The sequence below is a fragment of the Camelus dromedarius genome, chromosome 26 (genome assembly GCF_036321535.1).
Source record: "Camelus dromedarius isolate mCamDro1 chromosome 26, mCamDro1.pat, whole genome shotgun sequence".
Taxonomy (NCBI): domain Eukaryota; kingdom Metazoa; phylum Chordata; class Mammalia; order Artiodactyla; family Camelidae; genus Camelus; species Camelus dromedarius.
This window is the reverse complement of record NC_087461.1, coordinates 20,636,812-20,663,943: the sequence shown is the minus strand read 5'-3', so window position 1 is coordinate 20,663,943 and position 27,132 is coordinate 20,636,812. Positions and strand designations below refer to the sequence as shown.

Here is a 27,132-nt window from a genome sequence, read left to right as displayed (position 1 = left end):
AATGTTTTACCAAATAGAAGAAAACCTTGAGGTAAATGCAAAGGGAGGGTGTCTCCTGTCTGTATGTTTATGTTCGTGCCTCATACAGGTTTAAAGCTCACTGCCTTTATGATGCATGTGACCCTGATGAGATACAAAGTCTGTTTCATTCTTGTTGGCCTTTGTTACCAACAATTACATTTTATACTGACGAATCTAGAAGAGGTACATATGTTTTCTAAATTATGTTTCGAATGTAATTCTCTACTGTGTTAATTTGTGCTACAGCTTTTTCTAGAAGAGGATGGGAAAATGATTTATCTTTTTTAAACTAAAGCGATTGGACATCATTTTACTTGAAATTTTAAGCACCAAAAGCTGGAAATAAACAGATACATTCACATTTAGTCTTGCGCATTTTAATGGGCTGTTAATTCTGTGCTTTTTTGCTCCAGTTAAAGCACTAGTCTTTTCCCAAGTCAAGAATTTTTATGTTTGGTACATAAAAATACTTCAGTAAAATATAAGAGCTGGGAAGAAAAGTGGGGAGGAAAAGATGGAAAAAGGACTGAAAAAAATGTTTTTTAGAAAAAGCTAGTTAGGTACAGGAATATGTGTGATGTTAATTACTGTGTTGATCCAAGTACAGTGTTAAGATTTTAGATGTATTTTCTGTTTTCCCTCAGAAAATAATACTCCCTACAAAAAGTGTCAAGTCTTAACTTATGACTTGGCTGCTAAAGCAAGCTATAGTCTGTGGGAAAACCTTATAGAGTCATTAGTTTTTAGGGCTTCTCTTTTAGTGGTGGTAGATTTGCAGTATTAAATGAATTCTGCCTTTGTGATTTCGGTTCTTTGGCTAGCTCTCACCCTGATACCTGGCAGAACTGGGCTGTAATTTGTCCACACCCTCTACAGGGTGCTGCTTGGACGTGTCCAGAGTCAACGTTAGGAAAAGAAACCTCCCCACGGTCTGTAAGAGTTAAACCCTGAGGATTTTTTCAATTTCATTTCTCTTGTATTGCTTCTCTGATTTATTTGCCTCCCTTGTCTGGCCTGCTGGGACCATGCGGCGGGAGTTTTAGGACCGTTAAGTCAGAGCCTGCTCCCTGGTGTGCATCAGTCCCCATGCAGGTCCCCAGGCCCTGGAGTGGCTGGCTGGGGCTTGGGGCTACTGGAACTCCTGGCTGGTCAGCTCTGACCTTGAGCAGCGGGCCGTGCACATAGTATCATTTTCTGTTTTGTGTCACAACGGGGAAAGTTGGCAGTCACTGCTGGAACAATCTAAGACATCTTCAGTAGGAGGGAGAGCTCAGACGCTGTCCCCTCGGCATTTCTCCAGCAGGTCCTGTTGCTGCTCCGCACTGATCTCTTTACAAGTGACCTGGGCGGGGTTGCTGAGGGTTAACATACCTGGTTAGTACCCACAGACGTGATGTGAAGTTGTGCTGGGGGTGGAGAGAGCGCTGGAGCTGGGGACGGGTTAGGGCAGGCGGCACCGGCCCTGTGCTCCACTGCCGGGGTCAGAGCGAGAGTTTCGAATTTCAGGTTTCTGGTCTGTGAAGTGGGAATAACACTAATTGCCAGACTCTGGGGTTAGCGTGAGACAAACGGAGAAGACAGGTTTTACCAGAGCGGTTGGCTGGCTGAGGCAGCGCCTTGGTCGTAGTTACGGTGGCTCCCATCTCCCCTCCGCTGCACCACAGCCTGGTTCCCTGCTCCGGCGCACACTTGCAGGGGGGCAGCACCTTGGGGTGGGGCACGTGAGTGTCAGGAGTGGAGTCAGCCCTTCTGGTTGAGAACTAGACAATCGAATGTTTAGCAGGTAGACATTTATCTCTTTGCCACATGAGAAGTTATGGACGATTTCTTACTTGGGGTTCTCAGTTTGCACCCACACACTAAGATGCAGGCAGGAATTTCAGTGAGCAGTGTGGTTGTCCTTCGTGTGCTCTCTGTAGGTAAAAACTGCCATTTCATTGGTTCACAAAAAAGTGATATTGCCTTTTTTAAACATGCATTTCATAGACATTTAGTGACACTTATGTTGGTAATTCTGTCATCTGAAAAGTGAATACTAACATTCAAATTTTTCTTTAGAAGTCATTTGCTTTAACTGGAGGGTAAATGTATATTTATACCTACATCAGATCCATGTTCATCAATCATTTCTTACCAGCAATAACAACTGAAATTAATGTGTTAATGTTCCTGAGTATCTAGAAATAGAAACAATTACTAATGTCCTTCGGTTTTTGGAATGGAGGAGTTTATTTTACTAGGATTTCTGGCGATTTTTCTGTGTATTTGCATGTACCCATTTTTGAGACCATTTTGTAACTTTTTATTGTAAAAAATTTTTAATTCTTCAACTTTTATCCATGGATGACGTTCTCCTAAACATCGCTTTGTTTCCTTTTTTCCTATAAAGTATTGTTGTTATTTATTTGTAATTTGGTATAATGATTTACTTGGAGTTAAAAACAAAAGAACTAAACTAAAAGGCCTTTGTGAGTCAAAGTTGAAGAAATAAAATAAAAATAAATGTACTCGGGTTTTCTTATATACAAGTAGGCACGTTAATACTTGAAAATGAGGTATTTGACGGAAGTTGGGCTTATTATTTCAGCTTATTTTTTCAATCACAAAAATAAGAAGTGAAAGTTAGAATAGGCTATTTCTGGGAGTAGGGAAAATAACTTAAAATAGGCAGGGATTCTTTACTGCAACACCAAGAAAGTGAGCTGCACTTGTGAAATCTTTACTGGGGTGCAGATCTCGGTGACAGGTCTGCTGTGTGCCCAGCAAGTCGCTCCGGTCAAAGAAAATCTGTTCTGTCTCAAGAGACTCTTTCTGAAAGATGGTGGTTTGGATAGTCTTAGAACTCGCGAAGAATGGTACTCGCTGCCTGAGACATTTAAGACGTGCATGAAATGGGAGTGAACCCAGAGTCGAAGTTGTGGTTCTTCTGTATGTGCTGTCGCAGGTGAAGAAATGTAAATGTTGGAAGTTTCTTAATTCACTAAATTTTCCCTAAAGACAGTTGTTTTGAACCCTTCATCTGCTTTACCCAGCCTCTTCCCTTACTCATAAGGACTATCACCCAAGACTTCAACTTTTTTTTTTTTTCTAAACATCCCTGTCTCTCTGCTTGCTCCTTTATTTTACTAGGAATGAGTCTCTATTAACCCATCTTTACTGACATTCTTAAACCCGAAGGAAAGTGGGTCAACCTGAAAACCCACCATAATGAAGAAAGATACATGAGCTTTGTGGACTGCTTGAAGAATTCAGAATTCTCAGGAGACACAAATGAGTGCACTCTGATTCCACTTCTTCTAAGAGGAGTCTGTGTGCTAGGCTTGCACATTCTAAAGTGAATATGGTGCATTTATCATTCTTGGGACTGATTTTGCTTACATGCTCCCAAGGTTCCTTTCAAAGCCCTCCTGGAAGGTGTGTACTCAGTGCCAGCCTGGCTCCTTAACCCCAGCGCTGCTGCTCCCGGTACAGCCGGGGCTCTCAGGCTTTCTTCTGCTGCATCCACCTCTTGGCTTTTAAGGCCCAGGTACTCACAGGTTCTGGTTTGTGCTCACTTTTTGAATTTCAAGCTGAGAATTCACTGGAATAAGGTCTGCTATTCCTTTTTAAAGTTCATTCAATGAAATTTTATTTATGAAACTTTTTATTGCAATTTGGAATACAGATGGTTTTAAATGATAAGTAAACATTTACAAGTTTATGTATTTGAATTAGCTCATGTATAGAGGTTTAGGATTAAAAAGATGTTAGCATCAAGTGAGAAAGAGGTCAAGTGAAGTCTTAATTTAAATGAATCACACTTCCTCATTTGGTCATGAACTCTTTTTTTCGGCTTTGCATCCTTATTTTTCTCTTCTGCCCTCTTTACTGATTATACCAGACTGAAAATAGTATTTTTTAATTAAAATTTTACCAAAATTTTTGAATTTCCATCCCGTAAGTAGTATTTTCCTTGCCTCAGTGATATTTAAAGGCTCTGGGAGGGAAGTGCTCAGTGGCAGTGAGGGGTGGAAGTGGCGGGTTTTTTAAACAGTTCCGTACACCAGGAATTTTCTAAGAACTCACTGCCTAGACTAGTTGGTATGATATCATCTTGGTTACATGGTGGACAGTAAGTTTGGTGAGAACATACTCGGCTTAACACTGATTTGAAATGAAATATCATGACTACATAGTAATGTATATAAAGACATTTATTTAACTACTAAAGCTAAGTAGAAAAACACTTAGTAAATTAACGAATTATACTCTCTAGACAAACTCTCTTTCAAGGTCATTGTGTTCAACATTCAGCCTGCGGTTACAGCCCAACCTGCTTAATTATGGAGTGTAGCTCAGCTGAGACATCGGGGTGGAGGTGGGGGGAGCTAGGGACGTCCCAGAGCAGCCAGGACAACAGGCCTTACCCTCCGCCCGGTACTGCTACACGCAGGTGACACATGAGCAGGCTTGAGCCAGTCAGCAACAGCGTTAAGGTAGAACTGAATTGATTATATAACCGAGCTGCTCAGTTTTAATGCAGTTTAGATGATTTCATCAAACTGTAATGCTACTGAGGAAAACAAGTATACGTAAAGTATAAAATGATAAACCACTCTTACTGCTGCTTAAGTCCTAATCAGTATTCACAGGCCAGTGTGGACTCTTCGTCAGGAACAGCGAAGTGGCTGAAGGTGTGAGCTTTGATGTCGCAGTTGCATGTGTCTGTCCAGGAGAGCATTAATAAAACCTCAGGCCCTGAAGTAAAATCAGAAGGAAGATGGAGGTTTTTTTTTTTTTTTTTTTTGTATTGGTCACTAATGGCCTTGATAGGGGCCAATCATTTTATTTAAAAATGATCAGCCAGACATGATATCTGAGATTTGTTTTGAAATACGCCAGACATAAGAGGGAGGGTATAGCTCAGTGACAGAGTGTGTGCCTAGCACGCATGAGATCCTGGGTTCAATCCTCAGCACCTCCATTAAAGATAAATAAATAAAAACCTAATTACCTCCAATAAAAAATTAATTAAAAAAAAAAGATATACTCCAGACACACACACACACAAACGATTTGGAATGAGTGGGCAGGGAAAGTAAATAACACAAAATTCTTTCACCTTTTCTGTTCACTAGAAAATTTTTATAAGTTAAAAAATAGTAATTAGCTAAAACAGGATATGACTAAATTCATTCTGTTAATTTCATTTTAGTTTTTCCTACCATTTATCTTGATGTGTGTTTACTGAAAACATATTAATGCTATCCTTGAATATTTTGTAACCTAATAAGTTTCCTCCTCAAATCTTTTGAATGCACACACATGCCCACAAAGCGTATTTCTGGTATCCTGAAACATTGGGAAATCTTGTTTCTTGTCAGTTGAGAGGCTTTGTATGGGAAGGCCCTCTGTTGTTGGATAACGCCAAAATCAAGAGCACCTCTGGTGTGAAAAATAAAAGCCAGATTAAAGGACAAGACTCATCAGAAGTGTTTCCCTCCTAGAGCCAGCTTGTGTGTGCGTGTGTGTGTGTGTGTATGTGGCTTTTGTTTTCCACATCTAATTATATAATGACCAGAAAATAAAATGATCAGAGGAACAGATTCTTGATAAATCAGTTTTACACAGTGTGAAAGCAAAGAAGTTTGGTTGGAACTATGGGGAAACACTGGGGGAAAAAAGACTGAAAAAGTATAAAAAGAAAAAAGAAAGGATCCTTGTCATCTACCTGTTTCATGGTTCTTATCCTTGGAAGCAACTGCTCTCACCTTAGATTTTTCACTAGTTCAAAAGCTTGATAATTGTGTTGTCAATATGGAAAATTCAGTTCTATAATTATAACTGGAAACCATACTTCATGGAACTCTTCTAGGCTCACAAGTGGCCTAAGTTGTTGTTATAGACTCTATCTTGAGGCGATGATTGCCCTTCATGCATCTTGTTTATTGAGTGCCTGCTGTTTGCTGGGCTTTGTGGTCACACTGCTTGGGTGTGTTCTTTCTAAAGTGCCATTTCTATGACGTCAGACTCTCAACTGAAAATATGCATTCACACAAATGATCACGTGTGAACCTCATTCATGTCCAGAGAGGAAGAGTGATTTAAAGCCCTCCTTTTTCAGACTGCTCTCAAATCCTCTTACTATTAAGGAGTAAGTCCTGAGACCCTTGGAATCTCTGGAGACTCCTGGTGAAAGCTTGTTTGTAAAATGTGCACAGAGTGTGAGACTCCAGGTGAGCCAGATAAATAAAGTGAGATCACTCCGAGTTTCTCAACCATAGTGCTGTTAACATTTGGTAACTGATTCTTCAGTTTCTGTCAATCGTATAGCAGCCTGTCAACGAACAGAACCAGACGGTGCCTCTGTGTCGAAATCTTAAAAAAAAAAAGTTAACCCATCTTTCTGTGTCAGCCTGAGAACCGCAGGTCAAAGAACTGAAGGTGTGTGGTGGTGGTTACTCTCTCCAGGATTCTCAGGTCAGGCGGTCACCTACGTGGTCCTTTGCTTAGATACCGTTACAGAGTTAGGGACTGACTCAAATGTTCAGGCGTGCTCTGGACACTGCTACAACACTCCTGTAAGGCACTGACATTGATTTATAGGCGCTGTGTTATTCTGATTATGTATTATTTTTATCTTCATTGTAAAGTCTAGTTAGCTAATTTATATGTAATTTTATTTCTTTTGTTAATGGAGGTGCTGGGAACTAAACCCAGGACCTCACGATGCTAAGCACACATTCCACCACTGAGCTATGCCCTCCCCGCTGTGATTTCCTTCTTTTTAACAAGGATAGCCCTTGGTTCCACTTAATCTCTAGTGTTTAAACTCAAACATGGCGTCGTAATCTTTATGTTAAAGTATGTACAATTCAGGTATTTTCAACAGTACTTACTTGTCCATTAGAGTGAAGTTTAAAAACGTAACGTTTGATCAATTATTCTTTTGAAACTTTCTGTTAATGTGTTAACTTTTAAATGTGGCTGGCAAGTCCCACTGTTTAAAAGGACGTCTGCTTCCTGTTTGTTGCCATTAGCTGTTCTTGTTCAAGACGCTTAGTAGAGGTAAATATTGTAGCACAAATTCTTTCAGTAGTTACCTTTTAAGGTTCTTTCCAACTTAATGTTTTGTATTTCAGGATTCTCCTGACATAGTCAAAGTGGTAACGGTTACAGTTTTATAGACTTGAGCTTTAAAGCCAACATGTATAATATATATTCCATTAGGAGATACTTTCTTTTGATGATAAATTAGACAAATGTTTGCTGAATGAAGGTACAAATTCATTGTAATTATAATGCTCAATGGAATTTAATGGGCCATTTCTTAAATGTTAGAAGAATGTTGTTTTTCTGTAACTAAAAATAGAGGAAAGAGTGGAGAAGATTAAGAGGCTCTCCCTGTCCACACCTCCACGCTTTCTCTTAAATATCTAGGTGGAGGGATGCCAGGGAGGAGGCAAATGCCATGAGTTCTGTTTCAAACAGTTCTGAGTGTAAGAGATTTTCAAGTGTCCAGAGCTCTTTCAGAGTATTATCCATGCGGGCGGGTCCCCTCATCAGCTCAGCACAGGGACCTGAGGGTAACCTGAGAATGAGAAGCTTTGGTAATAAATAGACCCAGAGTATATGCTTCCAATATGGGGTTATTAAAAACGAATCTTGAAATTCTCTAATATTTCTTTTCTTTTTCTGTTAAGTTGCTATAGCCCAAGGTGGAGCAATCCAGATTTCTACCCCAGGATCTGACGGTGTTCAGGGCCTGCAGGCATTAACAATGACAAACTCAGGAGCTCCTCCGCCAGGTGCTACAATCGTACAGTACGCAGCGCAGTCAGCTGATGGCACACAGCAGTTCTTTGTCCCAGGCAGCCAGGTGGTGGTTCAAGGTATATGTCATTTGTCTAATACGTTTAGCGTACCTGGGGGTTACGGTAGAATGCCATTCCCTGGAGGTTTCATAGTTTTCTGAAATACACAGGTAGATTTGAGGGGTAAGGGGACACTTAAAGGGGCTTGAAGAAGAAATATCTTAGTATATTAAACAACAAATTAAATAAATTATATAATTTCCAGCTTTTAGCAGGTTTTATTGGCTCTATAGAAAAGTTAAATTCAGGGTAGCGTAATGGAAAAAGGGAGTTGGAAACTTGAATGAATTTTAAATTAAGTAAATATTCTTCATTTGGGGGTTATAAACATTGTACTGAGTATGTTTTTAGTGCCTGGTCTAGGAAAATTTAAGTATCCTGTCCACGATGCACTGAATTTGGGTTTTTCCCCAGTTGTTGCACTCAAGTCTGCTTTCTAGACCTCTCATTTCAAAGCCAGTGCTGTTTTTCCTCTACACCATTCTTGGTATGTTTCAATTCTGAGGTTCTTCCTCTTATGGAAGCTGCGAGCAGTGAAATCAAACAGTTGGGATAGAGCCTTAAGCTTTTAGGATAACCTAAGATTTCAATTAAAACTGAGTTATACATTATTTTAATTTCATTCAGTCGTGCTCAGATAACCATATGTGTTCAGTACAGCTTTCAAAAACCATGCGTTTTAGTTTAATTATATTCCCCTCGGTTCACTTGCACTAATTTTAAGGGGAGTACTATCAGTTCTTTTAGTTTGAAAGTATCACAAGTATAGAAAACAGATTATAACTGATGAATCTCTTGATAATTAGCTTTACTCTTCGGTATTTGGGGGGCCAATATGGACTATAATATAAGTGTAGGAATAGCTAAAGTGGTGACATTTATGGACTAAAAAAAATCCATTTTATTTTCCCAATACTTTAATGTTTTAAATATAAAATTAAAGCACCCGTTCTGTTTCCTCGATACTCAGGAACCCTGTATGTTTAAATGAATAATCATAAAGAAAGCACTTTTCTTGTATCTCTTTTATATGGGAAGTCCACTGAGAACGTGATACTTTAAGGAGGAGATTTTTTTAAATGTCTCATGTTTTGCATCGATAGTATATATAAGTTTGGTACTTTGGAGCTTTTCAGAACTCTTTTTCTTCTGTAAGTCACAAAGATGTTTTTCTGCATTGATTTTGCTGGCTTTATGGTTTTACCTTTCACATTCTGCCCTTAAGCCACCTCTGTGTGAGTGCTAGCTGGGAACCACGCTTATGTCTTCTCCATGTGTGGCGCCCGTGTTGCCTGCCCACCAGTCAGGCCTTTCCCCATGGATGTGGGGCGCCGCCCCTGTGCGTTGGGTCTTGCGCAGCCTGGGTTTCTTTCCTGCAGTCTGGTCTCTCTCGCTCTGCGTGCTGACACCACCTGGGTTTTCTGTCACAGAACAAGTGCCCTTTTTTTCTTTTAACTTTTTTTTTAGTGCTGTTTTAGCTTTTGTGAACTGTTGTTCTCTCACATGCATTTGGAATAAGTTTGAGTTTCCAAGTAATAATAATATAATAAAACCAAGGATGAGATTACATTTAATTTACAGATTAATTTAGGGAGAACTGAAGCCTTTTGTTTTGTTGAGGTGTGATTGACACATAACATTATATTAGCTTCAGGTGTATAGCATGGTGTGTCGACATTTGTGTAAGTCACAGTAAGTGGTCACCACAGTAGGTCTAGTTCACATCCTTGACCATATATAATTACAGATTATTTTTCATGTGATGAGGACGTCTAAGACCTACTCTCAGCACCTTGCAGATACGCAACCCAGTATCCTCACATCCCTGGGACTTAGTAATTTTATAACTGAAAGTTTGTACCTTTTGACCCCCTTCACCCATTTCCCCACCCCCACTGCCCACCTCTGGCAACCACCAGTCTGTGTTCTGTGTCTGAGTTTGGGTTTCTTTCTTTCTTTGTTTAGATTCCACATGTAAGTGAGATCATACAGCGTGTCTTTCTCTCACTGATTTCACTTGGCATGACGCTGCCCTGGGGGTCTGTCTAGATTGTCACAAACGGCAGAATTTCCTTTTTTTATAGCTGAATAAATTACATTGCGCTTGTATACATCTGCTTTACCTGGTCATCTGTCGATAGACAATTAGATCGCTTCCACGTCTGCGCTGTTGTGACTACTGCTGCAGTGCACGTGGGCGTGTGGAGGTCTTTCTGGGTTTGTGTTTTTATCTTCTTCAGATAAATAACCAGAAGTGGGGTTGCTGGATCATATCGTAATTCTGGTTTTAGTTTTCTGAAGACCCTCCATGCTGTTTTCCATAGCGGCTGCATGAATTTACGTTTCACCAGCAGAGCACAGACTGTCTTTCTTATTCAGACCGTAACTTCTTTGACTGGTTTAAAATGTTCTCCATAGGAGTCTGTCATACTCTGTATCCAGTTAGTTCTTGAATGCTTGATGGTTTTGTTGCTATGATGAGTGGTGGCTTTCTGTTACGTTTTCTAGTTGTTGCTGGAAAAATACTTTTTTTTAAAAGCTTGTCTTTTATCCATGAACCTTCCTGAACTCTAATTACATTTTTGGGGGGGTGGATAGTAATTAGGCTTATTTATGTTTGTATGTATTTATTTGATGGAGGCCCTAGGGATTGAACCTGGGGCCTCATGCATGCTGAGCATGCTCTCTGCCATTTGAGCTACACCCTCCCCTAATTACTTCTAATAATACGTGATTCTTTGTGAATCACCCTGTGATGCTGTGTGAATGTTTATGTCAAATACAAGATGTCTGCTTTTTCCCTTCCCGTCTTCATTCCTCCTTCCCTTGCCTTCCCTTTCCTTTTCCTTTTTCTCTTCTCTTCTTTCTTTTCTGCTTCTCCTTCTTTTTTAAGATAATAATGGCCAGGAGTTTAGGTCCGTTCAGCAGCAGGGTCCATGGGGTCTTGCCCTCCTCTCTGCCCACTCTGCCCACCTCCCGGCGTGTCCTCCCCTTGAAAGGTCAGAGCAGTGTCTGGGAGCCTCAGTCCTCCTCTAGGTGGGTCCCTCTGCAGCATTTAGCACTGTTGGCTTCTGCTGCCTTCACTTCCCTGGTGCTCTGTCTCTCTTCCAGTCTCCTCCGCCCAGCTCCTGAGGGTGGTGGTGGCCCTCAGGGTTACATCCTGGGCCCCCTCCGCCTGGCCTGAGTGCCGGCCCTGGGTGACCTCTCCCTGCCCACACCTCTGATGCCTGAAGTCCAGAGCCTGCTTCCATCCCTTCTACCCCAGGTCTCCTTTTGTTCCCGTTTCAGGAGCCATCCACCCTGTTGCTTCAGCCAGAAACCTGGTGGTGCCTGTCACTCTCCCTCCTTGCTAAAGCACCGTCTCTTCACTGCTCTCCACCAGGCTCTCTCTTCGTCGCTCCCCGGGGTTCTGGGAACTACTACTGTGGCTTAAACCCGAAAGTCTCTGCCTCCAGCGTTTCCCTTTCTCCACTAGACTCTCCCTTCTGTGGTTAGGGGTGGTGCTTCTAAAATTCACGTGGTCGTGCCAGCCTCCCGCTTGGAGCTCTTGGTGAGTGCCTGTTACTTGTGAGCCACGGTCAGAACCCTTGGCAGAGCCCCCTCCTCTGCCTGATCCAGGCCATGCTGCCTGGCCTGGCCTCCTCCCTCTGCTGCTCCCTCTTTTGTGCTGCATTTCTGTCACTTCCTGTGACGGGAGAGGCCCCCTCTCCTCTCCGGGCCCTCACATATGGCCCTGGGCCCTGGCAGGAGCACTTCCCCAGAGGTGGGCACTGCTCAGGTGCCATATGGGCCAGCACTTCCCTCGGAAGCCCCCCCCCCCCATCCAGGTCTGGCTCACAGGACCCCCTGCCGGCTCCTCCTGTGCCCACAGGGTCACTTCTGTTTGGACAGGGGTCTTTAGTCGTAGCACAGTCCCTGGCGTGATAAATGTTCAGTAACCTTTACTGAGCTAAAGCAAAGCACTCCTCTGGGAAAAGGCTACTAGTTCTGTGTGCTGATTAACCCAGTCTGTCTGGTCCAGGGGGTTTACTGAAACCTTACCAATGGCAGCAGTCGGCCATGCAGCCAACCTCCCTTCTTCCTTTCCTTCCTCCACCCTTTTTTTTTAACACTAATCTTTACTGAGCACCTAAGTGCCAATTTAAAGGAATGTTGAGATTAAAATCAACTTGAAATTTCTGGAATTTGAAATAAAGTTGACTCGTGTTCTTGGAACCAAGCCCTTAGGTGTGGCTGGGATGGAGAAAAGTCCTCCCTGGATTCTGGGTTGGGCCCCGGACTTTTTGACTTAGCCAGGGTGTCTTTAGTTTCTGTGCTCTGGAGAATGACTAGAAACACGGGTCCTCACGATGTTTCACCTGCTAAGCGTCCAAGTGTAAGGGCCCTGAGGTCTTACTAGAGGTGCTTACTCGAATAAGGCAGAAATGTGGTGGACTGCCCTTGCATTGATGTAAGGTCGGGTTGACTCGTACTTATCCAGGGAATGGGCTTTGTAAATGCACTGCTAAGGATAAAGGTCAGTGATACGGCCCTTACTTTGTGTGGTGGAGATGCGTGTCGTTTCCCCCAGGGCTGTGGTTTGCCGGACGGTGGAACAGGCACCTGTCTTCTGTCTGACTTTGCAGTTGAATTGCTAGCTGTTCGTGTGCTGAACCCTTGTTAAGTACCCACATGAAGTTGGACATGTTTTAAAAAACTGACAAATAGTAATTGTGATTTTTCAAAATCACAATATTCTTTTCAAGGATATTTAATTTAGTAAGCTAGTATATTAGACCTAGCCACATGAAATAGCTGTTTTTGTGGGTGAAAAAGTTTGAATAACAGCAAATTCATATGTTTTATTCTAATTTTTATGGAAAAATGCTATTTAGTACTTGCTACTTTGGCACAGTGAATTTTTAAAATTTAAGTATCTATTCCCTGCAAGTGAAATTAGCAAATTCTGTATCATCTTAGGAAAGGCTGGATTTTATGGTGTTGTAGCAAATAAAAATGTGTTTAGTGAACTAAGGTAGCTGGCTATTTCTTACTTGGTCGATTTAGAGTATTGGTGAACATTTAGAAGTGTCTGCTTCTGTGTTTCACAGTGTTTTTCTGGCTGATTGTCAGTTGTGTGTGTGTGCAGGGGGTGGTAACTAGGTTTATTTCTTTACTCCCTTTTTTTACTGGCGGTCCAGGGGCAGGACCTCGCGCGTGCTGATAAGCACGTACTCTGCCACTGAGCTCTGCCCTCCCCCTTCAGTTGTTAATCAGTAGTTTTCTGCTTCTATGAGTTATGAAAAATATGTAGGGTTTATAACCACTTTGGCTTCTTAGAAACCTTGGACAGAACAATGATAAAGCAGCAGCCCCTGTAACATGTCATTCTTCACGCTAAGGAGATTTTTTTTTTTTTTTTTTTTTGCCGGAGCCCAACTCAGCGGAATTTTATGTAAAAACGAGACACCAGAGCACTGAGCTGGTTCGTCACAGGAAGGGTTGCTAGGGTTTGGTTTCGGGGAGCCGGCCTGTGACAAAGGGCACTGACGGCAGCGCGGGGCCGGGGACGTCACGGTGACGCCAACGCCCCCTCGCCCTGCGCGCGCCGCTGGCCTGGAACACTCGGCGCCGGCGCGCGGTCCGGCGGCGCGGTGCGCGCGGGGCCCGTCATGGCCGTGACTGGGGACGACACAGGTGAGAGTTCCAGCGGGGAGTCAGATGCCGCGGATTTGGGTTGAAGTTTAGAAGAACGATGTAGGGACCGCTGGTGTTCGGGAAAGTGCTAACTTCTAGCAGCCGAGGAGGGAGAAGTTTCTTTACTCTGGAAGCGTGAGTGCCCGGCGCGGTTAGGGGGCCGGCGCGTTACTGCCCGGTGCCCGGTGCCCGGTGCCCGGTACGTGCTGCGCCGCTGACGGCGCGGACCGACCCCGGCCCCCTCCGCGCGTCTCGCCGCTGAAATCAGCTGTTGCTTCACCTGCAACCTGTTGCGGACCCAGCGCAGCTGCGCGGTAACGCACATTCTGCTCGACTCGTGAAAAAGGCAGCTTCCGATTCCCTTGCGGTGTCGGATCAGAGCTGCAGGACCGGCTGGACACCGGCGTCGGGGGGTTTGTGCGGCGGCCGCTCAGTCCTGGTCCAGAGGTGGCGTCACGGCCTTTCCTGGAACCGGCGCGGCGGGGGCTGGAAGTCAGCCGCGGGCAGCCGGGCGGACACTGACGTCAGCCGGTCACGCAGGGCCTGAGTCACCCTGCCCTCCCGGCCGCCCGGCCGCCCGCGCAGGTGGGGCCCCGGTGCGCCCCGACCGCCGCTCGGCCTCGCCCGGACCTGGGGCCGCAGGTAAGTGTGCGGCCCGAGCAGGTGCCGGGAAGCAGCGCCCGCTAGCGCCGGTAGGGGAGGTGCCGTCCCGCCCGCCCCCACCTACTCCCCCACCTACCCCCATCCCACCCCGCCCGCCCCCAACTACCCCCATCCCACCCACCCGCCCCCAACTACCCCCATTCCCCTACCCCACCTACCCCACCCCCTCACCTGCTCTCACCTGCCCCCGCCCGCCCCTGCCTGCTGCTCTCTCCAGGGGCCGTGCTTCCAGTTACAGGTAGTGCCTGTGACCGGGTTACTTGAAGTGGCCAGCCCAGTACTGAGCCGAGGTTGAATTCCCTCCCGAACCGCTTCTCTGCTCCTTAGCTGTTCCCTGAGGTCTCCCTTCTTGGATGGGAACATTCCATTGTCTTGAGCAAGAAAAGCCCTTGTTAGGTCGTTTTTACCAAAGAAGTTTTTGAGGTGCTATAGATTGCAGAAGCCCCCAAATAACAGATTTATTGTAAGATATAGGTGGGCTTAAACTAATCTCAAATACTGCATGTCACATGATTCTCAGGACCAAAAGGCGTTTTTGTGCCTATTTCTTTTCTAAAAATTATTAGTTGTTTCTTACATCTTTATTTAATAAACCTTCAGTTCCAATTCTCATGTCCAAACATGAGTGAGAGAATTGTAACAAAAAATAAAATTAAATGATTTGAAAAGGCACAGAATATATTTAAATATTAAATTTTAAAGTAAAAATTTACATAAAATTTTAAACTGTTGCTCATAAATAAGTGAACATTTTTACACATTTAATTTTACAGCGTGGACATGCCACCCTTGGAAAGATTTTTTCCAATTTCACCTGTAATGCCTATCCATTACAATTTAAATTTTCAAAATGCTGAAATTTTTAGATGTCAGACTTTTTTCACAAGACCTCATTGTGCTTCTGGAAATCATTATTTTTGGAAATCTGCTGAGTTCTCACAGAATCAATTCTATTTAAAGTGCTATTTGAAAATGAAAAGCAAATTTTATTTCCTCTTTTGGGGAGCCCAAAGAGCAAAGGATATGCAGGGGCTTTTGTGAAGGTGTGGGAGGGCAGCTTTGGGACCACCTTTGGCGCCTCAGTTCCAGGTACCCTCCCCCACTGTCCCCATCCCCTGTGTGGACTGGTGAACCGAGACTGAGCTGTGAGCTACATGTCTGGCTTGTAGACTTTGACCATGACCCACATTTTATCATGATGCAGTAGACCTCTGTGTGTATGTGTGTTTACATAAAACAAGCATATTTATATAAACCACGTTTCAAAAAGAGTGCTTATCCTTGACTGTATGTGAGGTACTCCTACTTTTCTGTTCTGTCCTTTTTTAAATGCTATTCTTGACCCATGAGATTGATTTGATCAACTATTCATGATCTACAACTTAGACTTTGAAAAACTGATCTAGACCAAAGTCAGTCTCCAAATAATGACTGGCCTGGAAAAGGCTTTCGGGGCATTTGCTTATATGACCATGGACTGGAATGTGGGATGAAGATGTATAGTTTCTATTATTACAGAACTGATTGTGCTGGGTGTAGTTTAAGTGTTTACTAGACATTGGTTTTGGGCCTTATTCATAAACTGATTGTGTTTAGCAGCCTAATTGTAGTCTCCAAGCCTAGAAAACTCTTAATACAGTATATTGAGCCTGGATTTCTGAATTGCTGAAAAACAAATGTTACAACTTATTCAAAGCTGAAAACAGTATCTGGGTTGATACTTGATGCATAAGAATAATGATACATCCACCTTCGTGGAAGGAGGCTGCTGGAAAGGTTTTTGTTTGGAAATTTCATACAGAAGAATGGTTTGGGTCGGGTTGTGACAGCTTCTTGAAGTTCGCAGCAAATCTGGTTATGATCATGTTGGAAGTGAAAATGACAAGTCACTCATCTACCTTAAGTTTCCATAAAACTCCAAACCTGTGTGGAGAGTACACGGACACTGCCTTTATGCTATTTCCTCACTAATTTTGAAAAAAACTTAATGAAATGTAATTGGGATAATTGTTTTACTTTGCCTGGTTTTATCTGCATATATGACTATATTGCCTAAAAAAATCATTATGATACTTTGCATTTATGCAAACTTTAAAAAATCACTTAATGTTGCAAAGAAACATAAGTACAAATGTGGTGAATGCTGTCAGAGAAGCTGTCAGGTGGATCCAGGTAAAAGGATTGGGACAGGCCACCTTTGGAAACCGTGTTTCCCCAAGAGGAGCAGCGCCCTCAGGTCAGTGAGATGCAGAGCTCTCACTGGTGCGCTCAGCACAGACTAGGGCGCACTCAGCGGAGCGCGGTCAGCGTGGGGAGGGACTTCTAGCTCCCAAAGTGAGCAAATGGTGAACCTGTTTGGATTTTCAGACTCCTCGTCTGGTTCTGTTCACACCACATTACAGTGCTACTCAGAACTCGCCTGACATCGGTAAATTCACGCTGCTGTTAGATGAGTTAGAGGATGTGCCGCACGCCGCTTATAAAGACACAAAGTGAAGTTAGCACCATGTTAAGGAGTCAAAATGCAAATCTGTGGAATATTTATTACTACTCTCATAGGACAGTTGAGCATATACTTGGTCTTATATAGAACTTTAAATTTCAATATTCTTAATTTATCACCTTTTATATAGACTTTTTTTTTTTTAACTTTTAAGAGTTTCACTGAATAAAACACTCAGGAAGGTCCCTTATGTGTAACTTAAAATAAAAAAATACGCGCTGGCTAGATTGCTTGTGGTCTGTGTGTTACAGTCTTTGTAACAAACTTGAAAATATTCAGTGGTTAAATAGTGAGATTTATGTAAGATTTAATCTTCCTGGAAAGAGTGGAGCACAGGAGGGCAGGTCTCTGCACGTGTGAGGCCCCAGGCGAGGACTGGCCTGATTTGGGCGTGAGCAGCACTGGTGTGGGAGGGACAACAGAGAACAGTGAAGGTGCCAGTCGTCTGCTGGAGGGAATGAAGCCCCGGCGTCCAGGTACCACCTCCAGGTCCCCTCCGTCACTCCTGACCTTAGTGCCTTTGGGGTCAGCGACACGTAGCGAAATGATACACGTGAAGGCAGGAGCTGCACGATGAAAGTGCGTCTGTTCTGCTGCCATGCTCAGTGCCACGGCAAGCTCAGGACAGACAGGCCCGTCCTGTCACCACCGGGGGTCTGATCATCGGTCACTGTGGAAGCTACCAAGATAGGTACGCATCCGGCTGGGTGTTTCCTTCCTTTCTTCCTTCCTTCTTTCCTTCCTTTCCTCAAAACAAACACCTCTGACTAGTGAGGTTTTCACTTTTCTTGTTACCAGTCTGATGAGATTGTATTGTTTGGTGATTTGAGAGCCTCCACCTTCCATGGTCTCTTTTAAATTACATACACTAAAAAGGATATTTTATAGTATCTTTTTGTAATTTATTCTCTAGGGATATAATAAACTCGAGTAGAAGTTTTGCAAGTTTTTAAAGAGGTGTATTAAGTTAAATAAGAAAAAAGAGCCACACATTTTAATCATTCTGTTAGAAGGGAAACTCCAGGGGAAAATATATTTATGGTTGCTATCTGCCTTTTAACTAATATACCGTGTAAGCATGATTTGGAACATTGTCTTTCAGAACTTAAGGAAGGGAAGAGGAGGGGAACTAACATTTGCTGGATGCCTACCATGTGCCAGGCACTGTGCTAGACACTTTGACATACTTTGCAGGGTCTTTTGTGAGTATTACATGAGATCATGTGTCCCCATTTTACAGATGAGGAAACTGAACTTGCCCCAAGTCACATGGCTGGTAAGTGGCAGAGCTGGACTAGAACCCAGACTCCAAATCTCATGCTTTTTCTGCTGTACTGTGTTTAAAGCTCGCAAACAGAGGTATGAAGTTCCTGACCAGAACTGAGCGTTCTAGGAGTTTTGTTTCCCGTGAAATGTTGATACTAAACCTAAAGCTTTTTTTTGTATGTCAGGAGTTAGATGGTAGGAAACACACTGTAATTAGAACTCCTCTGCTTCTAAAATGCCAGGTTAGATGACTGGTATCTAAGGGAAGACTTAAATAATGCCTTTAGCTGGGAGGGCGTGGCTCAGCGGTAGAGTGCAGGCTTAGCATACCCACGGTCCTGGCTTCAGTCCCCAGAACCCCCTCTAAAAATAAATACATAAGTAAACCTAATTACCAACCCCCCACAAAATTAAAAAAATTTAAGAAAAAAGAAGTAAGAAAGGCCAGTTTGAATAAATACATGGCAGCTTCCAGAGCTTTCCATGTCTTAGTGTTAAAGACTTAGCTGTAATAATAAGAGCTAATTATAGTCCATAATAATAATAATACCACTCAGTTTAAACATTCTAAATGACAGTGGGCTTTTGCAAAACCTTGGGCAGTTCTGGATTTACTTTGTGGGGCACAAGTAGTCTCGCCAAGGACCGCACTGGGTCCTGGGGTACCAGGCAGGGAAGATGCCCCTGACGTGTGTTTAAAGTTGGCTGCCTTAGAGTAAAATGAGTACATACATCTCTCTCTCTTTTCTTTCTTTAATCATGAGTTTAAAGCCCCCAATGATGACCCATTTATTTTCGGAAACAATTTACACAATGAAATTCTAAAATAAGTAATTTGGACACTTTCAGCACTTGGAACAGGAACTGGCCTTTGTAGGGGGACAGGGAGCAGACTCTGTCGTCAGAGAATGTAGTGTGGTGCCCAGGACTGTGAGCCTCCACCCCTGAGTCCATGACATTGGAAACTGAAGCAAAGATAAAAACTACCTTGTGACATGTTTCAAAAACAAAACTTTGACATTTGGATTTCCTCAAAACAGGAGATTCTCTTTGCTCTTATCTTACTAACACGCACTAACACGACCACGTTGAGTATGTGGGGTCTGCCATAGATGCTCATTCAGGGACCGTCAGAAGTGTGCCATCTTACAGGTTCTTTGGGATGTTACTGAAATTATACTAATGTATACTAATTCCCATTTCTGGTTTGAACTTATGAGCTGCAATCTGATTTTTGTTGAAGGAGATAAAATGATTATGTACTATGTCCGGAAAATTATAATTAAAACCCAATTTGTTAGCTAATATCCTGGAACTGATAAATTCAGACGTATCATTTTCTTCCAAGTTCTCATTTTAAAGTGATGTTTTTTTCCCCGAGCTGCTGCTCAGAATGTTTTAAGAATTCTCCTTTTGAAACTGCAGAAATCCTTCAGGGTTTGGTCCTTGGAGAGTTTTTCAGCTTTTGGAAATGGGCGAAAGTTTAGAATCATTTCTGGTTTTAAGACCAGGGAATGAACTCCATTTGCCTTTCTGGGCATTTCATTGTCCCTCTGTGAGCAGAGTTTGGCGTCCCTGCTGCCTGCAGATGTCAGCATGGTGACACACGGGTGACACACGGGGACTTCTTATTCGTCACTGCCATCGTTCCAGTTTTAGAAAGTCTCGTCTCTCCAGCTGTTCATTGTTTAACCCTCATTGTCCCCTAACTGCCTTCTCTGGAGGTGAGGAAAGAGAAGAGGACAGAACTCTATTGTTCTGAGCATCGTTCTGTCTCCTCTGACAAGACGATTAAAATATTTTAACAAATCTTTAAGGGGGTGTTGGTATCTCAGAGGTAGAGCATGTGCTCAGCATGCACAAGGTCCTGGGTTCAATCCCCAGTCCCTCCATTAAAAAACTTTAGTAAGTTAACAATTGATAACTGATTTTTAAAGTGATCTTAAGTATTTCCAAATATTTCTAAATTTCCTATGACATATAATGAGACATCTGTGTATATAGCATTTTAAATAATCACAAAAACAAATTTTGGATTTTTTCCAAATTTATTCATAGAGTTTTTGGTGGTGATCATTGCATCCATCAGTTACTATTTATCACCATTGTTTATTAAATTAGATGTAGAAGGAAGAATCTTATAAATGATATTTTAAAAAAATCGTATGAAGACCTGTAGTGATATTCACCCAAAGCCCTATTTTTATTCTTTTACCTAATTCTTAAGCCCTAGAGGGAAAAAAACTGGCATTTACCCCAAAGAAGCACATAGATCAATTTTTGACTAACCTTTTAAACTGCTTGGTTGTTTTCAGTGATAATAAATAATTCCATTTAAGTGAAAAAGTCTTTGTCTCCTTTTTGGGTAAAATTTCAGTTCTTACTCAGTGGGTATAATACATTTTAATGAAATATGGCAGTGATATATTTCATGTTTCAGTTGGCATTAGGTTCAGACCAATTTTTATAGGATTTGATCATTTAAAAAAATCTTTTCCTTGCATTTAGCTTTGAGAGAGCATGCATTTTGTAATATCAGAGTGTCTAATCTGGACCATACATCCTCCAAGCTGAAACACTGGTGGTGGCAACATGTTTAACTGCTAAATCCATCTGTCCTTTCTAGGAAGCTATGTTTATGGCAATAGATAGACAGATTTTGAAATTAAATTAGGACACTTTGAGGACTTAAATTTAGTATTCAATCTGAATACTAAATAAATATAAAATCTGTCATTTAACTATTACTATACTATAATTAGAAAGTGTGTTGTAAAAAATGAATACTTAGAAATGTATTATTATCCCAACAAACCTAAGAAAGACAAAAATTATCATTCCCCAGAGAAACCAGTTTTAAGGAGAGCTTTCCAGTTTCTTACTTTGTTTTCGTTTTTAAGTTGAAAATACAGTAAGCTAGTATCTTCCTTCCAGTACGTCAGTCATCTTCTGTTAATAAAACTTGCACTTAAAGAGACTCAGTGCTGCTTCAGGCATGATGTGGGGTTTAGGAAAATCTCTTACCTGGGACACTCAGGAGATGGAGATGTTCTGCTTCATTAAAATTTCTGCAGTGACGTGCTAGGGCCAGTTCCCACTGGTTTGCTGGAGCCAATGAGTAAATTTTCAGGGTTTTTATGAACCTGTTGCAAAAACAGCCATTATTAAAAATTAAATATATATGAATACTTTTATTTTAACAAATAAATTGCATTAAAAACATTAATACTCAAAACTCCCTATTTCTGATAATTTTCTCTCTGCCCTTGAGGTTGCTTACGCCCACTGTATCTGCACAGTGTGCTACTTCTGTGTATGTCCCTCCAGCTCTCCACTCGGTGAAGTCATGCTGGTAGCTTGGCCACGATCGGACTGTTAACGTCATGGGACTCGATAAACACTGCAGATCAGGGCTTCCTCCCCGTGAGAGCTGGTGGTTATGCACTTGGCAGCACACCACTGGTTTTCAGGCTAAATGAATTATCAGTTGTAAAGCCTTTGATGAAAACCTTTCTAAAATGCGTTAGGGCATTTTTCTGTTACATGCATGGGGAGGCGAGGTGTCACTGTCCCGAGTGCGGCAGGAGATCTCTGATGCCTAAGGTTTCCATGACGTTCAGAACTGTTGTCTTAAACATCAGCCAGACACTCTTACGAGTGAAAAGACATGAGTTTTATATAAGCTACCAAGTCAAACATGGTTTATATAACTTGTGACATTTCGTTTTGTTGCAGCCGCCACTGGTGACATGCCTACTTACCAGATCCGGGCCCCAGCTACGGCTCTGCCTCAGGGTGTGGTGATGGCTGCATCTCCGGGAAGCCTGCACAGCCCCCAGCAGCTCGCAGAGGAGGCCACACGCAAACGAGAGCTGAGGCTGATGAAAAACAGGTGAGACGCTCCATCGGCAGCAGGCAGCATGTGGGCAGCTGGGGGGCTTCTTAAAGATCACTTTTCCGGAACCGTTGTGCCCAGGTTATGTGTTGTGTGGCATTTCATGTGGGCTTGTGCTCTGCATGTGCTGATGTTCTTCTGGTCAGAGTCCCTGCCAGGAAACCATCTCGGCTGCAGGAGGCGCACTGCTGTGTGTTTTCTGGTAGTGTCTAACAGATACATTAAATTTTGTTAATAATAATGGAAAGACATTATAAAGATTCATTTTTACTTGGTATTTACTTTGTGAAGTGGGTGATAATCTTTTAGCTGCTTTATAAGCAAAATAACTTTGAGTGTGAGTGCAGAGTTTTCTGTCTCTTACATGTGGCTTCCTTTTATCTATTCTGTAACTTTGTTTTTTCTTTATTATGCTGAAACACAAATTTATTCTGGAAAATTCTGGCTGAGCACAAGTACACAGCAAGAGAGAGAATTAAACTCATGGCCAGCCCGCCATGTGGAGACGCCTCCTGGTACCAGCACTTGCCCTGCCTGTCTCACATGTCCCTGCACATTTCATTGGCTGGAATGAGCTAAGAGACTCCCTAGCCATGAGGGACCCCGGGTTTCAGTTTCAGAGCCAGCCGAGAGGACGAGCGAGCAGCAGATGCTAAGTGTCACTGGGTTGCTCAGGGTCTGCTGAGTGAGTGCGCAGCGCTTGTCTCTGCCGTTCCTTTAACTCGCAGTGACTCTCGCAGGAGCACAGGTCTGCTCTTCTTAGTTGACAGGTGAGGAACTGAGGTTCAGAGAGGGTCAGTAGTGAGCTGGTTAAGGTCACACAGCGCGAGCTGCAGTCAGGCCGTCTTCACCCAGGGCCCATCCCCTGCACCAGCGCAGTCACCTCCAGGAGGCTCCAGCTTCGTGGAGAGTGCAGGCCTCCCTTGTCAACATGACGGGCCTCCTGTCCACTCTCTCTGAGGAGAGAGTGAACACATTGGCAGCAGTCATAATGGAGATTTTGTGACATTTCTACCAACCCAGCGACAGCTTTTATTTCAACAGCCATTTTTAAAAATGCATTCCACTTTGCCATGTGTTCCCCTCCATGTGAGGATGTGTCCAGACGAACACAAGGCCTGAAAACGGAGCTATTAATAGAAGAAACAGGTGTTTTCCATAGCTGAGTCCTCCTTAGGAATGTACCACCTCCTGGTGTGACCGTCCAAAGCTTTGTGCTTGGAACATTCTGATTCTGGTAACACACGTGCAGCGTGAGACACGCAGCGTGGATGTGCACAGTAAACGGTGCACCTGGTGCCCGCAGCGCTGCGGTTAGATGCTTACACTTTCATTTAACGGCAACTTGTTCTGTAAAATGACTGTTTTCCTTCCAGATCTAGGATTTAATATAATGATTAAGTCATGAGAACCTTGGTATTCAGAACTGTATTTTAGTTTCTTTGTGGAGGAGTTGAATTATGTTTCCAAACTGGCAAAAGTATAAGTGTGCTTGGATTTATGGTGGACTTTGCCCTGGGAGTCACTGAGATGAGATGAATCTGATTTATCAGACTCAGGTCACTTTCACACTGTTAATTTTTCTGTTCACCAGTTGCGTAGTCGGAGAGCCCTGGTGGGGGGGTCCCCAGGGTGACAGCACTGTTCTTGGCCGGCAAGTTAGGCTTGATCTTTTCCTGTAGTTCACGGGGATTTCAAGGTCTCCCCTCTGCTGACAGAGGGGACTTCCCACAGAGAAAACAGATAACCAGCCGTGAGCGTCAGCATCCTAAAAATAAAACAAAGCTGTCCCAGTGTGCTGCACGTGTCGCTCTGGGTTCGGAGTAGCTGCACTGCCAGCTGGCATTGTAGGACCCGGCACTGAGCTGAGAGCACAGGCTTTGTTTGTGTGTCTCAGTTACCTGCTTCAGTGTGACAGGCACCCCAAAGGCAGTTAATCTCAAATGAATACTCCAAAGCTGTTTTCAGGGGGTACATTCTACAGAGGAGTCAGCAATGTAGTTGCCACCCCCTGCCCCCAGGAGGAGAGAGCGAATGCTGGCTGCACCCGCCGTCTGTGGCGGGATGTGCGCGGCAGCGACGAGCTGTCCAGCTGTTTGTTTGTGTTGCTTTCGCTGCTGGTCGGTCTGTCCCCGGGCGTCTGCGGGGCTTGGTCCTTTCCAGCGTTTGGGCCACCGTGTCCTCGCGTCTGAGCTGCTGAGCGCGCGCTCGGTGCTCCCCCCACCACCCCCCGGCTTCGGAGGCAGAGCCCTGCGTCCTGGTCTGAACGTGCGTGGTCTGCCTGTCGGCCTCCTAGTGCTGGTGTCCCCCAGCTCACAGCCTGGCCTGCGGTCAGGACTGATCCCGCTTGTTGTGCCGAGGCTGAGCCTTGGGAGAATGGAATCCCCAATCCTGACGTAAAGGTTCCTGAGGTTTAACCCTTTCCCTCGTTTTTGATCAAATAACATAACTCACGGTGATATCTCTGGGGCTCCGGGTGGACAGAAGTAGCTGAGAGAATTGAAAAGATCCGTGAACACTTTTGTAGAAATTCCACGTGGGAATGAAGCCCTGCTGTTTTGGCCACTGAAGCCCGTTGTGGCCACTGTGATCCCGGGACGTGAGCCCAAGGACGCAGGCTTCACGCCGGGCCTCAGGGTGACCCACGGAGAGCTTGGCTGCCGCTGTCCCAGGGCCCCACGCAGACCTTACTGGGGAGGCCTGCCAGGCGGTTGAGTTTGGGGGGCAGACGCGGAGGAGCTCTGGATTATGCTGGGAGGTGCCCTGTAGTCACCTGCCTTGTGTTGGTTCCAGGGAGGCTGCCCGGGAGTGTCGCAGGAAGAAGAAGGAATATGTCAAATGTCTTGAAAACCGTGTGGCGGTGCTTGAAAACCAAAACAAGACTCTGATTGAGGAACTCAAGGCCCTCAAAGATCTTTATTGCCATAAAGCAGAGTAACTGTCTTTGACTTGGACCTTGTTTGCTCTGAACTACTAGCTGCCATGTGGACTTGGGAGAGGGAAGCTTGTGACCCTCCAGAGCCCAGTGCGGCTTAGTGTTGGAAGCGGAACGGGGTGTTGGTCCACGTTGTGGAAGGCCACCACGGCCACTTCACCAGGCTTGCTTCCGCCTCGTTGCTGCATGCCAAAAATATTTTCCCTTTGCCCTTTCGCTTCTGCTTTCTTTCAGGGAAGCCGCTAAAGAGTGTCGACGTCGGAAGAAAGAATACGTCAAGTGTCTGGAGAGCCGCGTCGCGGTGCTGGAGGTCCAGAACAAGAAGCTCATAGAGGAACTGGAGACCTTGAAAGACATCTGCTCTCCTAAGACAGACGTGTAGAAATATTTAACTATGGACTGATGACAGCGTGTACAGTTGCTTTTGAAGGCAATACAATATACAGCCGGCAAGAACGATGGCTTTTCTCCTTTGTATCATTCATCGGATTTTCTAATCTCTAACATTCCCAAACTGCTTCACTGTACGTAGTTAACTCTTAGCTGTAACTTCAATTTTTTAAAAGAGACAAACTAAAAAAAAAAAAAAAGTACGTAACAGATCCTTAAGGTGCGGTATTTGTAGGACTTGTTGCCACATATTTGTAGCTCCCAATCTCTGGGTCAGGAATAGTGTCTTATGCAATAAATTTTGTGCAGGTCTTTAAAAATCACTTTAGGGAAGGATGATCACAGATGACGCATCCAGCAGTACAATAAAAGTAAACCACTGAAAATACCTCAGGAGAAACAGAACGCACCCAAGGATACGCCTGTGTGAAAGTAATGCCGAGGAATTTACGGCACCTGCAGATTTTTATGTTAGTTGCTTTGTAAAGAAGATACTGTGTTGCTGCCCTTGAGCACCTCAGCTGAAGGGAGTTCTTAACAGAACCGTGCTGGTTACACTTTGTAGTGTTTGCTGCTCATTTATCTATCTGAACAGTTCCTATAGTTTTGACTCTGTTGTGTTACATAAAAGATCTCACATAAGTTTCTGAGTTTTTAGTGTCGCTTGGATGTTCCGTGATGAGAGGTAACACAAATGTTAACATCTGGACTGAGTCGCGAGCTGAGGTAGGACTGTGCGCGCCTTCGGGGGTCCCTGGCCATCCCGGCAGTGGGCCCGGGCTCTGCAGGGCTCGTCCCGCCACCTCGTCTGGCCCGGTGTTTGCCGAGAAGAGCGGCTGCCGGAGGTCAGCCAGACGGGGCCGTCAGCTTGGAGATCTGACTAACAACCATAGGAGTGTTCAACTAAAAACAAAAACAACCCAAGATTGTATTTCCCGTTTCCGAACAGCCTGCAGGCTCCGTTAGCTCAGGTATGTGTAAGTTAGCACATCTGGATGCAGCTGCATTGAGTTATTCCTGGCAGCCCGTTTCAGCTGCTTTCATAATAAAAAGCTTCAGGGTGTAAGCCTGCGGCCCTGCCGGTGAGAGGCTCCGGCACCTTCGTGCGTGAATCTGCTCGGCGCCCCCGAGTGCGGGATCTCCGCTGACTCCTGACACTGTGTCGGCCGTGGAGCTGGTCCCTGTGGATGAGGGCCAGACCCGGGGGGCCCCCCACGCCCTCCTCCTCCTCTCACCTGTAACCCCTGCCATGCAGGGCTCTCTTTAGAAGCACTCCTCCATCAGGGTCTGGGCTTTGAAGTCTTTCATCTCAGCTTTTGCCTTGTTTCCCACAGAGAAGAGAGACGAAAGGCCAGCAAGAAAGGAGGGAAGGAACCCCAAGTTTCAGGTGAAGGAAGAGGGTGCCTCGAACTCACATTCATTCACTGACTCGTCCTCTCCTGCAGCTGAGCAGCTGGGCAGTCAGTGGCTGCGGCATGCGCACCTGGGGTGTGGACGCAGAGGGAGACACCTGCCAGCAGACAGGACGCACCTGAGGCGAGGTGGTCAGCGCTGGGGGCCGGCTGCAGGAGGCTGGGCTGGGGCAGGTGTCTGGACGGGGTGCAGAGCCTATGCGCTTCCAAGGAGCTTGAGGCCTGGAGTTGGGAGGGGGAGCGGAATTAGGACCCACCCGGGTTGCTTTAGTTTAAAGGACAGAGTGTGTGCACGTGCGTGTTCCTTGCTCTAAGGAGGTGGTTGTTTCCAGGAAGGAGATTCCATCTGATTACTGGGGCCCCTTCTCCCTGGCGATGTGACACTAAGGAGCAGGGCGGAGGAGGGGGTGACGCAGCCGGACTCTCGGCCTCTGCTCCCGTGTGACCGGGCCCCTGGCCCTCCTGCCTGGCTGCAGCTCCTCTTGTGCGGTTTGCAGGGCAGGGAGGGTGTGCACAGA

The 27,132-nt window shown here is 44.5% G+C and overlaps 1 protein-coding gene across 19 annotated transcripts in view; it reads left to right on the top strand.

Annotated features, from left to right (window-relative positions):
* Positions 1–25,844, top strand: part of CREM (cAMP responsive element modulator) — a 52,151-nt gene extending 26,307 nt beyond the window's left edge. For 4 of the 19 annotated variants that reach the window (XM_031448717.2, XM_031448718.2, XM_031448724.2 and 1 more), the window contains 4 exons: positions 7,704–7,892; positions 17,957–17,992; positions 21,718–21,874; positions 25,047–25,844. In XM_031448717.2, the coding sequence (XP_031304577.1) occupies positions 7,704–7,892; positions 17,957–17,992; positions 21,718–21,874; positions 25,047–25,194 (530 nt within the window). In that variant the 3' untranslated portion in view covers positions 25,195–25,844. Of the gene's footprint in view, positions 1–7,703; positions 7,893–13,416; positions 13,551–14,148; positions 14,193–17,956; positions 17,993–21,717; positions 21,875–24,670 lie in introns of those variants that run through there. The other 15 variants (XM_031448729.2, XM_031448732.2, XM_031448740.2 and 12 more) reach the window with 10 other exon arrangements.
* The last annotated feature ends 1,288 nt before the right edge of the window (positions 25,845–27,132 follow it).